Raw genomic sequence first — 13999 nt, 5'->3', positions numbered from 1 at the left:
CTCCCTGTGTTTTGTAAGCTTGTGTTTTTTGTCATCGACACAGTGTCTAATTGCATGTGATGGAGACAGTGAACGCATGCAAATCTCCGTTTGATGTCTGGCTTAATGTTCTTATTATGTGCGTGTACACATGGATCTTTGACTGTATGCCAGTTCTAATCACTGCAAAACAAATGTGATGAAAACAAAAATGGAATCACGCTGAACTGCTCGCTAAGACTTCCCATGATGCAGCTTCCCCATTAGGTACCAAGGCATGTTCACAACCCCTAATCTTCCACTTGAACATAGCACTTATCACAGCGATCAGCATACGTAGCACTGTAACAGTCATCGATCAAGAAGCTTCTCAAATGAAACTGAAAACATGACAGCCCCAGATTAGTATGCCTTCGCTGGACCAGTAAAGACTCTTCGTTTTTAGAAATGTACAACACAACAGCAACCAGTTTCCAGTATAACCAGTGCAGTGACACCGCTGGGTTTATCGTCTGTTTACTGTGACAACCAAGCCACAGCTGAAAGCTCAGCTCAAAACAAGCTTTACGTTCTTAAGTGTTGTTATTGTCACTAGCCTGCCTGCCACCTTAATCCCCCCATTCTTGTGGAGCGTAATTACCAGCAATTTCTTCCCACTGTTTCAATAACTGTTTCAATAAATGTCTTCCTTTATGGTCTTTTAATAGACTTCAGTAATCAAAGCTTAGGGCACATCTGGAGTATCTTATAATCTGTTGTACACACACTCACCCACACACACACACACACACACACGTCTATTTCAGAGAGAATGATACGTGATGTGATGGAACCTCTTGCACAGGTGTGTGCCAAGGTCAAGTGGATGCCCCTGTGTATCGGTGCCTGTCAGGAGCTCTGGGCATCGTGGATACGTAAACACAAGACTGGAACGAGCAAGTGCATCTGTCTCATTAAAGCATGCTGAATATTTTATGGCAGCTTATCTGTGTGTGTTGGGTTGAAACAGGGAGACAGAATGTGTGTGTGTGTGTGTGTGTGTGTGAAGACTGGGTCGATGCGCCAGCCAACTTCATCAATTCTTCATATCATCTTTGCTACACTAAAGGATTAGGGATGGTTCCACCCCTCCCCCTTACTTAATGCGAACACTTACAACCAATTGCCCCCTAAGGCCAATTACAAACTTTGTCCAGGAGCAAAGCAACACAAGATTCTCATGTTCCCATCCCGTGGCTGACCTGAACGCTGTGTGAGCGGACCCCAGCACTTCGGTGGCCTGAGCCAAGACAACAGCCTTGTCAGCGCCAGACCTAGAGCGCGCCACGCCGTCTCTATTACCCTTATTCGCATCTTGCATTGCCTTTGAAGCTCAGCTTGGGCGTGTTGCTGCCCCCCCCCCCCCCCCCCCTTTTTTTTTTTTTTCTTCGTGCAGCGTACTAAACTAATTCCTTTTTGTGTCGAAGACACAAGCCAATCGGAAAAGGCTTCAAGCCTTGGTGTCCTCTGCATCAGCAGGGATTCTTTTCAGCGTTGTATCAAAACATCGCAATACCTGCGTGCGAGTCCTCCCGTCCCACACCAAACATGCTCGCGACGAAAAAAGCCTGATCAGAAATGCTTTCGTCTCAGCACGAGGTCTGGAATAATCACACTGGTGTAGTCAGGAGTGCTCTCCTACGGAGACAACATGCTGAGTGCCTCATACGACCATCACACAGAACAGCACCGAGATAGGGAAACACTATTTTAAATCTGCTTAAATAGTGACGAGCAGCCTTTAAAATTGCTGTTCCCTAACGGTGAGAAGGCGGTGTGTGGGTTACACATGGAAGATTACGTGCGTTCAGAAAACACACGCAGCTTTTAAGAAAGTTTGTTTATGGCGTTTAATATCGAGCGCAGTTAGGAAGAAACAGCTGTCAGTGAGTCGCTGAACATAATGAAATATCCAACACAAGCTCGCGCTGTACGTGCTGTCTTTCGCCACGTTTTAAAACTGGCACCTGATATTTTCACGGGGCAACGACGAAAAGTGCGTAATCAAGTGTCCATCAGCTCAGGTCCAACACACTACAACAATCTTGTCACTGTCAAAGCGGAAAAAGCAGGCTTCTTTGTATAATCCCACCTACGTTCACAAACACTAAACGCTATGAATAAAACGTCTTTTCCTGCTCCTGCAGTCCGGCTACCGATCTCACCCTGGTGCTAGGGTGATTTTCAGACCTAACTTTGCCAGTCCTCGAGCGTTGCCCTTTGCAATCGAGTTCATCTTGGCAGTTTTTTCGCCTTTGAAAGTGATCTTGTCTAATAAATTGTATAATGTAAAACAATTTTGTCACTAATCTTCTCACAGAGTAGTGAATGTTAGATTTCAACTGTCTTCAAAAACTGCTAAACAACCGTGCACACTTTGCCGTCCGTTTTTGCAACACCTCGAAACAACACCTTGTTTTTTTTTTAATGTTTATTTACATTTTCTAATAAATAGGGTCCAATTTACAAGGGAAGCACTCTTACCTTGCACGGTAGGGAAGCTAACATCAGCAGCAGAAACATGGCACTAAAGAGATGCATTCTTCCCCAATGACAGCGTTCTGACCGGAGGTCTTTCTTCTCTCTGGCTTTCACTGGCCGCTGTTTCGGAAGCCGAGCGGTTTCTTTAGGATCCGAGAGCAATTCTGCCACTGCCGTGCCGACCGCGCGCGACGATCCTCATCCCCAGGCGCGCGCCGGGTTTATTCCGCTCGCGGACGCAGATTTGCCCTGCTGCGTTTCGGCGCAAACGCGCTGCTGTAGTACGTTCGGCTGCCGCGTGCTGCTTTTTTTTTTTTTTTTTTTTTTTTTTTTTTTTTTTTTTTTTTTTTTTTTTTTTTGCTTTTTCTCACTCCCGCTTGTGACCGCCAACGAAAGGTCAGCGCCGCTCTCCCGTTTACGACTCGGGTGTGTGTGTGGGGGGGACGGGGACGGGTGGTGAAAGCGAAACGGACCGGATCTCACTACAGGATGGCGAGGGATGAATAGCGGTCTTTGAAGTGGGGCTGAAAAGGAGAGACGGTTGGGGCTGGAGTCGCAGAGGTTGGAGGGCGACCAGTGTGCTTGCTAGGCTCCGTCGCTAGGAGCAGCAGACGCTGAAGCTCTGGGACCGAATTCAAAGAAATGCCCGTCTCTGCTGCAGCCCAGTCTCTCGCGCGCGAGGGGGAAGGGGAGGGTTTGACTGTGTGTGTGTGTGTGTGTGTGTGTGTGTGTGGTGAGGGGCGGCTTTGCATCGACAGCGCTGTTCGTTCCGGCAACTCGGTTCTAAAAGCGAGGAACTGACTCGCGCATAGCCTCGAGAGAGCAGCGACATTAATAAAGTGACGGCAGCGGTGTGATTGGCGTAGACTTTGATGAACGACCATTCACACGTCAGACCTGCATGGTAATGCTTTCATTTGTTGTTTGAAAAAACAGCCTTGCATCTTGACGTTTTTAAACTTCGAGCACTGCAGACTGAGGACCAGCATTTCTAGGGTGCTTTCGCTCCTGCCTGCGCGGTCGCGCCTTTACTGGAGCGCAGTACCGTGGGTTCGTCCAGCCAAAATACTATCCTCGAGGGGGAGATGAGAGAACTAGGGAGGGGTTACGGCGGGTCTCGGATCCGTCTGTTTCTGAAAGATCCGAATATTTCGGGCCTGCAGGCGTTCAGAATAGCACATTAATAAAATAATAGCCTGCACGTTGTGGATTAGTCGGTCAGCTGCACGCCGACAGGTCCCACATGCGCTCACGTAAGTGCAGTTATTTAGCGTTCGCGGTGTACGTGGTTCTGGCGTACGTGGGCTGCTGCGCTCGTACGCAGCCGGGTCGTTTAATGGGAGTCGCGCTGATAGGCCGGCAGGGTCTTTATTCCGAAGCGTAACCATGTTGATCGCAGCTGTGGTTATTAACATGTTACGGTAAGTTGTGATCTGCGCAGAGACTGGAAAGAGAATAGTCACAAAAGATGGTGCATAAGACAAAGATTGTACAAAAGATCCTGGATATAACTATAAATTTGGCAATTAGAATCAGAATTTTGTATTATAATCGTTTATTCATCTGTTATTACTTTACAAATACAAATTTAGAGGGGGGAAAGAAAATAAACTGTTGACATACACTGCCTGGCCAAAAAAAAGGTCACACACTCTAATATTTCGTTGGACTGCCTTTAGCTTTGATTACGGCACGCATTTGCTGTGGCATAGTTTCCACAAGCTTCTGCAATGTCACAACATTTATTTCTGTCCAGAGTTAACTTTTCCCTAACATCTTGTATTGATGATGGGAGATTTGGACCACTGCGCAAAGTCTTCTCCAGCACATCCCAAAGATTCTCAATGGGGTTCAGGTCTGGACTTTGTGGTGGCCAAACCATGTGTGAAAATTATGTCTCATGCTCCCTGAACCACTCTTTCACAATTTGAGCCCAGTGAATCCTGACATTGTCATCATAGAATATGCCCGTGCCATCAGGGAAGAAAAAAATCTATTGATGGAATAACCTGGTTGTTCAGTATATTCAGGTAGTCAGCTGACCTCTTTCTTTGGGCACATAATGTTGCTGAACCTAGACCTGACCAACTGCAATAACCCCAGATCATAGCATTGCCCCCACAGGCTTATACGGTAGGCATTAGGCATGATGGGTGTATCACTTTAGCCGCCTCTCTTCTTACCATGATGTGCCCATCCTTCTGGAACAGAATAAATCTGGAATCATCAGACCACATGACCTTCTTCTATTGCTCCAGAGTCCAATCTGCAAATTGAAGCCGTTTTTGCCGGTTAGCCTCACTGACAAGTGGTTTTCTTAAGGCTACACAGCTGTTTAGTCCCAATCCCTTGCGTTTCCTTTGCGTTGTGCATGTGGAAATGCTCTTACTTCACTATTAAACATATCCCTGAGTTCTAATGTTGTTTTTCTATGATTTGATTTCACCACACATTTAAGTGATCGCCAATCACAATCATTCAAGATTTTTTTCTGACCACATTCCTCGAAGATGATGTTTCCCCACTGTCCTTCCACTTTTTAATAATGCGTTGGACGGTTCTTAACCCAATTTTAGTAGTTTCAGCAATCTCCTTAGATGTTTTCTCTGCTTGACGTATGCCAATAATTTGACCCTTCTGAAACAGATTAAGATCTTTTCCACGATCACAGGATGTGTCTTTTGACATGGTTGTTTAAGAAATGAGAAGCTTCTCAGCTGAAACATAATCACCCCAGCAGTGATTATCCATCTACATGACACTTTTATTCAAAGCAACTCACAATTATGACTGAATACAATGTGAGCAATGGAGAGTTAAGGGACCCAACAGGGCCAACTTAGCAGTGGTGGGGCCTGAACCAGCTACCTACTGAGTACAAGTCAAATACCTTAACAACTGAGCTACCACTGCCCCTTCTCTGATGGGCAGGCAGTGTATTACAGCGTTTACACCATACACCAAAAGTCACTTATTTTATTTATTTTAAATCTGCTCATATACTGCACCAATGCAAGGGACAAAAACCCTGAGGAAAGTATTGTACATTCTCTTAGGCTCAGAGCCAACAGCCACTTGGCTTCTCTCTCTCTCTCTCTCTCTCTCTCTCTCTCTCTCTCTCTCTCTCTCTCTCTCTCACACACACACACACACTCTCTGTCTCTCTTTACCTCGTTCTCTCTCTCAAACTCTCTCTCACACACACACACTCTTTATCTCTCTGTCTCTCTGTCTCACACAAACTCTCACTTTCTGTTTTTGCACACTTGGCTGCATAAGACATAGAACATAATAGAGCTAAAATGTCAGAACTTTTGTGGTGTCTGCTTTCTCTTTGAACAGACACTACTGGAAGCCACCATGACTGTGTGTTTGTGTGCGCATGTGTGTGTGTGTGTGTATGTGTGTGTGTGTGTGTGTGTGTGTGTGTGTCTAAAATTCCAGTTCATGGTTTTTGGATTCAGGAATTAATTATTTTTTAGTTTATGCAAATGTGACAGGAATTAGTGCTGTTGAGCAGTTACACTTGTCATAGATTAGCCAATAAATGAGCTACGGTGGTGTGAACGAATGCTTGAGTGAAGGATGACATGAACATCATCACATGCAGGCTCTGTGCCTCCTTATTATGAAAGATTGGACTTTTATAAATTTAGGAGATTAGAATTTCATGTGAGTTTGATGACATCCTGTAGCTATATTTCGCTTAAAAAAAACCCCCATAAAACTCTTCACTACATCTTCACTACAGATGACTATATTTCCCATTTTAACATCCACACTCTAATGTGCTACACAAACATCATTTACATTTACATTTACAGCATTTAGCAGACGCTCTTATCCAGAGCGACTTACAAAAGTGCTTTGTCATTTACTCAGAGAATATATCCACGTACAGTATAGTAGGTTAGAGTCCAACATACCAATGAACTAGAATACTGTAGAACACAGGGATCAATGCTGATACCTAGAAGTACAAAATGCATAAGGTCTATCTTACACAATGATAAGTGTAATAAACAATAAGTGCTAGAGTTTGTTAAACAACATAAACAGTACCCTACAATAAGTATCAATTTAGTCAGTCAAAATGGGAGCAGGGTCAGTTGTCCTTTAAATATTCCGCAAATAGATGGGTCTTCAGTCTGCGTTTGAAGACTGCAAGGGACTCTGCTGTCTGGACAGCAAGCGGGAGTTCATTCCACCATCTTGGAGCCAGGACAGAAATTAGTCTCGATGCTTGTCGTCCATGAGACCTGAAGCAAGGTATTTTAAGCCGAGCCGTACTTGAGGTTCGAAGTATTCGAGGTACAGGTCAGGCTTTGACCATTGACCTCATGTATTAAAGGGCTGGTCCATTTTTGGCTTTGTAGGCAAGCATCAAGATTTTAAATCTGATGCGTGCAGCTGCTGGGAGCCAATGAAGGGAGCGCAACAGTTGAATAACCTGTAAACTTCGGAAGATTGAAGACCAGTCATGCTGCTGCATTCTGGACAAGTTGTAGAGGTTTGATGACTCTTAGAGGGAGACCAGCAAGTAGCAAGTTGCAGTAGTCTAGCTTTGAGATCACAGGAGACAAGCACCTGGGCAGCTTCCTGTGAGTGAAAGGGATGAATCCTTCAAGTTAAGGATGACAACTGATTGTCCAAAGTTATGCCCAAGCTACGGGCAGCTTCGGATGGTGATACCACGGAGTTCTCGGAGGAAACTGTGAGGTCATGGTAAGGGTTGGGAGTACCTGGGATGGGTTGAGCTTCAAGTGGTGGGCTGTCATCCATGACATGATGTCAGTCAAGCATGCTGAGATATGTTTCAAGACCTGCGTGTCAGAGGGTAGAAAAGAAAGAAATAATTGAGCATCATCAGCATATCAGTGCCATCACACACACAGACACACACACACAGACACACACACAAATGCACAGCACAGTGGAAGGAACACAGCAGCACATTCTGCATAATATCCTCAGTTCTTTGAATATTCATTTCAGGGATGTTGACATACAATTACTTTAACAATCTAGCATCCTCTTTTTTGTAAAGATCTTAATTTCCAATGAATGATTATCCCACCTTTCCTACCCTCTTCCATTCTTCCTTCCTGTCTTTCTCTCCCTCCCGGTCTCTCTGTCTGTCTGTCTTTCTCTCCATCTTTCTGTCTCTCTCTCTCTGTCTGTATCTCAGTAGGCTGATTCTGGAACAGACCCTCACATGTTTCATTCCTGCCTTCCTGTGTTGTGCAGTAGAGGACTGATTTTGGAAAGGGGGTGGGGGCTGAGCCCCATGCAGACCCTCTCTGAACTGCCAGTGCCCCCCCCCCCCCCCCCCCCATGAGGCAAGAGGAGGCAAGGAGTGCAGAGTTGCCATGACGACAGCCATGATGCGTGTGCCAGAGGGGGAAGGTGCAAAAGTCCGATTGCTCATTGGCCAGCAACAGACAGGATCAAAAATGGCATTTTTCATAAACCCAGCCTTGGGCGGTTGCATATTTAGTACCTGCCTGTAACCAAGGCAGCAAAGGCTAAGGCAAGGGGTCAGGTGCAGTGACACAGTAAACAGGTCTGAAATCAGTGAGCACCAAAACTCTTTATTAGGCAACAAAATGTCTGTATTCAGGTCCAAACCCAGCACCAAACAAGAGACGGGGAAAATGAGTAGGACCTGAGTAGGACCTACAATTCTCAGACATTCTTCTGTAAAGTCTCATACTTCCACACAATCTTAAATTCAGAACACACACACAAACACACACACATACACAAGCACACAAATACACAGTCCAAATGCACAAACATACACACTTATGCACACAAGTCCACATGCAGTAACACACACACACACACAGGTCCACACATACTAACAAACACACACATACTGGGGAGATGTTTCCTGTGTTGTTCTCTACAGTCTGTATTTGAGTCTAATTGGATGAAAAGAGGAATGAGCAGAGCGCAGGGAGATGACATGCAGAATACAGAGTCCAGCCAAAAACCATCAGCTGTGTTTTTCACATTTTTCTCCCTGTGTTGTTTCCTCTGCTCGGTTACTGTAGAGCTCACTGTTCCTGCTTTCTGTCTTTTTTTTCTTTTTTAAATCATTTTTCTTTTTATAGTTGCCTACTTGCATTTCTCAAATTCCAGATCCCAGATTCGTTCCTCTGAGGAATGGTGTGAATAGAGATAAAAACCGAGGACCTGAAATTTCTGCTGCACGCTGCCTTCCATTAGCTGAAAAGCAGCACGATTATTTTAGTTTAGGGACTTCTGCAGGGTCCTGCTGTTTGTCTCCGTCCTGCTCAGAGACTACGTCCCATTTACGAAGGGCTTAATAATTGGCTAGTGAACTGATTCAGCCGTTCGGAGTGAGCGGGACGTGAACCCGTTTGGAGTGACGGCATGGAGCGGAGAAGCCCCGCAGCGCTGCAACCCAGAGTCCATCCTGCTGGAAAATTCAAATTTCAAATTGTTCGGGTCTTTATGTAAATATCAGAAATGTTTCTGTAAAGAGCTGTCAGGGTCGGCAAGGCAACGGCATTTTCAAACCAAGCGCCATTTGAGAAGTGTGGGGGTGAGGGCGCGGGGGGGCACTGGAGTGCGGGTTCGTTCGGGAACCGCCCCAAAGCGCGACATCACCACATCTGCGTGGGCAAAAGGTGGAGTGATGAAAGTGGCAGTAAAGAAACAGCAGGAGAAGCCATGTTGAGAGTTTTATACTGTGACAGAGATTGGCGCCCCCTGCTGGGGAGGGACGTGGGATGGACACGGTCACTCCGGAAAGTAAACGGCTGCTCTGGATGCCGTGCCGGGGAGCTGGTGATCAGTGCAAGGCCAGGGCTCCAGACGGGATGTGGCCACAGTCCTCAGCCAAAATGTTACTCGGACTAAACAACGAGACAAAATGTGTTCTCCTAAAGCAGGAGGACACAGCGACTTCGTTCGAAAAAAAGAAAGCTTAAAAATTCTTTTATCCCCTTTCGGTTGCTTGAAGTGGTGCATTCTCGGAGATTAGACAGATGCAGACGCAGTGCTTACAGCGTCCGTTCCACCTGCGGGCGTGCGTGCACGCGTGTCCGCGCCCTCGGGCACGTGCGCGAGCGTGCGGAGCCGTAGAAACGGAGAGGGGGCCAGACGGTTCCACATAATTAAGCCGATAGCAGCGATTACAGAAGCTTAGCTTCAGAGCTCTGAACATTCCACCTCATTATGGAGTCAAATACACCAAACTGTCACTGACGGCTTAATTACAGTTCCGGGGTGGAACAATCACTTTAGGCCCGTCGGCGCGATCCATAAACTGGCTCCTAAACGCACGGAATTAGCCCGAAAAACGATGGTGCTCTCCACATCTCCTGTTTCTCTTCCTCCCAGAGATAAAGCTCTGGTAATTAAAGAGTCATTGCAATACTGCTGACTGCTGACTGAGGAAGAGTCATGAACATTCATGTATATATATATATATATATATATATATATATATACACTTCTTTAACCACCCCCCCTCAACCCCAGGGTTCAATGTTTTGTTCCCACCTCTTCCTTCTGTGCAGATGAATTAATGTTTGTCACCTAAGGCTAAATCCCTACAGTGGTATGACCATGCCCCACGTCCTCTCTATCTCTCTCTCTATCTCTCTCTCTCTCTCTCTCTCTCTCTCTCTCTCTCTCTCTCTCTCTCTCTCTCTCTCTCTCACCTTCCTTCTCTGCTTTCTTTTGCCCCCTCCCAGTCTCCATTTCTCTGCGGGCAGTGGGTTCTCCTACGCTCCTCCTCCCTGCGCCCCTCCCCTCACCATGGGCCCCTCACTCGGTCTGTCCCTGGACACGGCCCGGCCGACACCCGCCCTGTCTGATCACTCAGTACATCACAGCGCAAACAGGGCCTTTATCAGACTCGGGCTACTTACAATCATTTCTTATCACCCTCAGACTCACTCACTAGCTCGCTCTCTCTCTCTCTCTCTCTCTCTCTCTCTCTCTCTCTCTCTCTCTCCATCTCTACTCTCTTTCGTTGAGAGTTCCACTGCACACCTCATGTTCACCTGCACACACTGCACACTGCCACTTTCTCCAACCCCCCCTCACGACACCCCCCCCACCCCCATTCAGACTTCCATTAGATAAAGGAACACAACTCCTTCCTCCGCTGCAGTGCAATTATGCCGTGCAGTCAAGCATGCATTTGTGTGACAAAGCAAATTGCTTTTCCGGTTTGTTGTTCCTGATACAGATATGGGCTCAGGAAATCTGAGTGAAGGAGAGAATCGCTTCACCGCTCTCCACGCTCTCACAGATATCAGACGTTATTTGCTTTACGCCGCTGGAGGGTGAGTGTGTGACTGCACGTCAGACAGCTCCTCGTGCCCTAACTGTGGAGTTTAGGGGAGAGTTGATCTGGGGCCTAATTACAATGTGTCAGGTGCTGTGATAAGGGCTGGTGATTGCAAAGCATCGTCGGCAATCTTGGATTAGACATGTCTGAAGATAACGGGGATGTTAATCCTCAAAACCTGCTCCTAAATTAACAGCACCATAGTGCCTTGTGGATAACAGCTCTAAATGTGTTATTTTAGGTCTGTATCACTTCAGGAAAAGTGTCTGGTTCCAAAAACATCCCTTTAGGTTTCCCTATGCACGCTGGGCTCTGGAATTGGGCCTGTATAGTTCAGGCCCACCATCATTGCCCTGGCCGGTGCGGCCGGCCCAAAGCCCAGTGTGGAGGGCAGCGGTGGGGGTGTACACTTCCAGACTGTCTCTGTGGCCATGCCACTGAAAGAACCGTTCATGGTCACTGACTTTTTATTTATCTCCTGCTCTCCGCTCTCCCAAACCAATCAATACAGAGGGATTTAGGGAGGGAGTGACAGAGGAGAAATCACTGAAGGAGAGGAGGAAGAGTAGAGAGGGAGAGAGAGAGAGGGAGACAGAGAGATAAAAAGCAAGAGCGCGTGGGAGAAGAGAGAGAGAGAGAGAGAGAGAGAGAGAGAGAGAGAGAGAGAGAGAGAGAGTTGGGGAGAGTTTACTGAAGAGAGAAGCGACATGGGCCTTGTTTACACTCCTGCTGTTTCTGTCACCAAACAGCAGGAGCGATGTCCATAGTCCTGTGCAGGCACACTGCTGATCAGTGTGTGTGTGTGTGTGTGTGTGTGTGTGTGTGTGTGTGTGTGTGTGTGTGTGTGTGTGTGTGTGTGTGTGTGTGTGTGTGTGTGTGTGTGTGTGTGTGAAAAGTGCTGGAGATGAAGTGCAGCGAACTGCTCCGAGAGTGACGATAAACGGTCAGGGGCTGAGAGCGGGTCAGATGCTGGGGCCCCGCGCTGGAATCAGGCCCACAGCTCAGACACTTTGCTTATTTTCCTGTCGTTCATTCTCAGAGCGATGCAAAGCCCCATGGGCAGGTTCTGGGTTGCCTGCATCCAGGACATGCACTGCTAGATTTCACGAGTCCTAAGAATAGATGCGTTTTGGTTCTGCAGACATGAAATGTGGCTGCTTGCTAAATAAAATGCTTGCGTTCTTGGGGCCCGGGGTGGGGCTGAAATAAAGTTTAGCATAAACATGAGCACAGAAGCACTGGAACATACACTTGAAAAGCTGTTGTCATGGAGACTGGCTGCTGTCATGTAGCTTGGCAGGGGACCAGTGGAGGGATCAATAGATGATCAGAAGGGAGAACTCTCTCTCTCTCTCTCTCTCTCTCTCTCTCTCTCTCTCTCTCGTTCTGATTCCTGTCCAGGTATTAGGGCACTGACTCAGTCCTTCCTCTGCAGTTGGACTCTAAACCTGGCTATTTTAAGTTGCTCTGCAGAGAAACAAAGTCTGAGCCAGCGACAAGGACCATTCTGCCAAGGCCAAATTGGCTGCAATCTGGGCTCCTAAAGAAACCCAGGCAGCTAGTGGGACTCTAAAGTAATTTGTGCCTGGAAACTGGTCATTTGCATGGTTCTGTGGGATGCATATTCAGTCCACACTGCCTGGAAAACTGGGCACTTCAGAAGCCAACTGATTTATGTCTGTCAGCATGTGTATGTGCAGAGAATATGATCTGCATGTGTGTGTGTGTGTGTGTGTGTGTGTGTGTGTGTGTGTGTGTGTGTGTGTGTGTGTGTGTGTGTGAATGCATGTGTCGCATTGAGGGATGTTGAAAGCACTGACCACTCTAATTATCCTCTATTTTCTTCAAACATAGCTGGGCTTTTGTGAGCCTGTCCTTTGAGATCCACCCCTCTTCATTTTCTCTGAGATTCAATTCCACTTCATCCCTTGCTGTCTTTTACATATAAAACAACTTCTTCAGTTATTCCGCTGACATGCGTGTCTGTATTATTTGATGGCCAGGTCTATTCAGAGTGATTCCTCATTGTATACTTCTCCTGTGTGTGGAATCTGCCTGAGAAAAGCTTATTTTTTGGCCTGCAGTGGTGTGTTTGTGTGTGTGTGTGTATGTGTGTGTGTGTGTGTGTGTCTGATCAGCGGTAGGGTTACTGGCAGCTGATCCTGTGCTGTGGCTCCTCTGTGGCCATTGCTTTACTTTTCGGAGATCAGACCCTGGTGTAATCACGCAGTGGACACCTCTCCCTCTCTGTCAATTGATTGGCATGTGCAAGGGGAGGTGGATATGAGGCAGAGCTAGGGGACGGGAGCCAATTTGCGTTATCATCCCGAGCTGCCCCCCCACCCCACCCCCACCACCTCACCCAAGTGAGGTGGGCTGGCTATGTTTAAGTGAAGAGTACAGTGTGTATTATCAGAGTGGTGGGGATGCACTGTGGCTGAGTTACATGGTAAACATTGATAAAGTGTAAACCACACAGAGAAAATGTGTGATTTAGATCGCCAATTTAATCTGGCCTTCTCGGCTACTTAAGATCCTACTACCTACTACAAGCTGCAAGAACATCAGTCTACCATTATCTATCATTATCTATCATTATCTGTCATTGCCACAAGATACACAACAAGGGATCTGAAACAAGAGAACTACAACAGGAGGTTAACAATAGTGCAAATGCAGATGCAGCATTCCAATAACATCGAGAAACATGAGGGAGAAACACTCAAGACAATTAAACAGTAGCCAAATACAGGTGGAATGGAGTGGGGAACAAACTCCGCATGACAAGATGAGGGTGGAAACAGAGACCAGAGCAAAATGTTACATGGTAACATTGCCATGGGAACTGGACAAGACCAGAACTGAAAGCAAACATGGCTCTTGGCGTCATGGAAACTGCCGTGCCCGAGGAGGAAACTGTGATACTGAGGTTTATCACGTGGAAGATTAACTTTGCACATGCACGGTGCTGTCTGTGTTTAAGGATAAGGTAGAGAATGGGAAGTGTGCGGTTGAGAAGGGCCTGGGAATGCGGTTTTTGAGTGCTCGTACTGGAAGTGACATTCCTGGGACAAATTAAAGGGTGATAAATGGTTGATGAATGACCACAGAACAGGTCATTTTTAACACGGCAAAGCCCTGTTATTACCAGTTATATTAAGAACTATTATC

General features: G+C 46.6%; 1 protein-coding gene across 1 annotated transcript in view; it reads right to left on the bottom strand.

Annotated features, from left to right (window-relative positions):
• The window catches only part of olfm2a (olfactomedin 2a), a 43676-nt gene extending 40887 nt beyond the window's left edge, over positions 1 to 2789 (bottom strand). Inside the window, exon 1 of the mRNA XM_027017308.2 lies at positions 2503 to 2789. Within this exon, the coding sequence (XP_026873109.2) occupies positions 2503 to 2559 (57 nt within the window). The 5' untranslated portion in view covers positions 2560 to 2789. The remainder of the gene's footprint in view (positions 1 to 2502) is intronic.
• Between the last annotated feature and the right edge of the window lie 11210 nt (positions 2790 to 13999).

This window comes from Electrophorus electricus, chromosome 4 (genome assembly GCF_013358815.1).
Source record: "Electrophorus electricus isolate fEleEle1 chromosome 4, fEleEle1.pri, whole genome shotgun sequence".
NCBI lineage: Eukaryota > Metazoa > Chordata > Actinopteri > Gymnotiformes > Gymnotidae > Electrophorus > Electrophorus electricus.
Note: the sequence above shows the minus strand (reverse complement) of the source record. Positions and strands in the feature narration are given on the sequence as shown.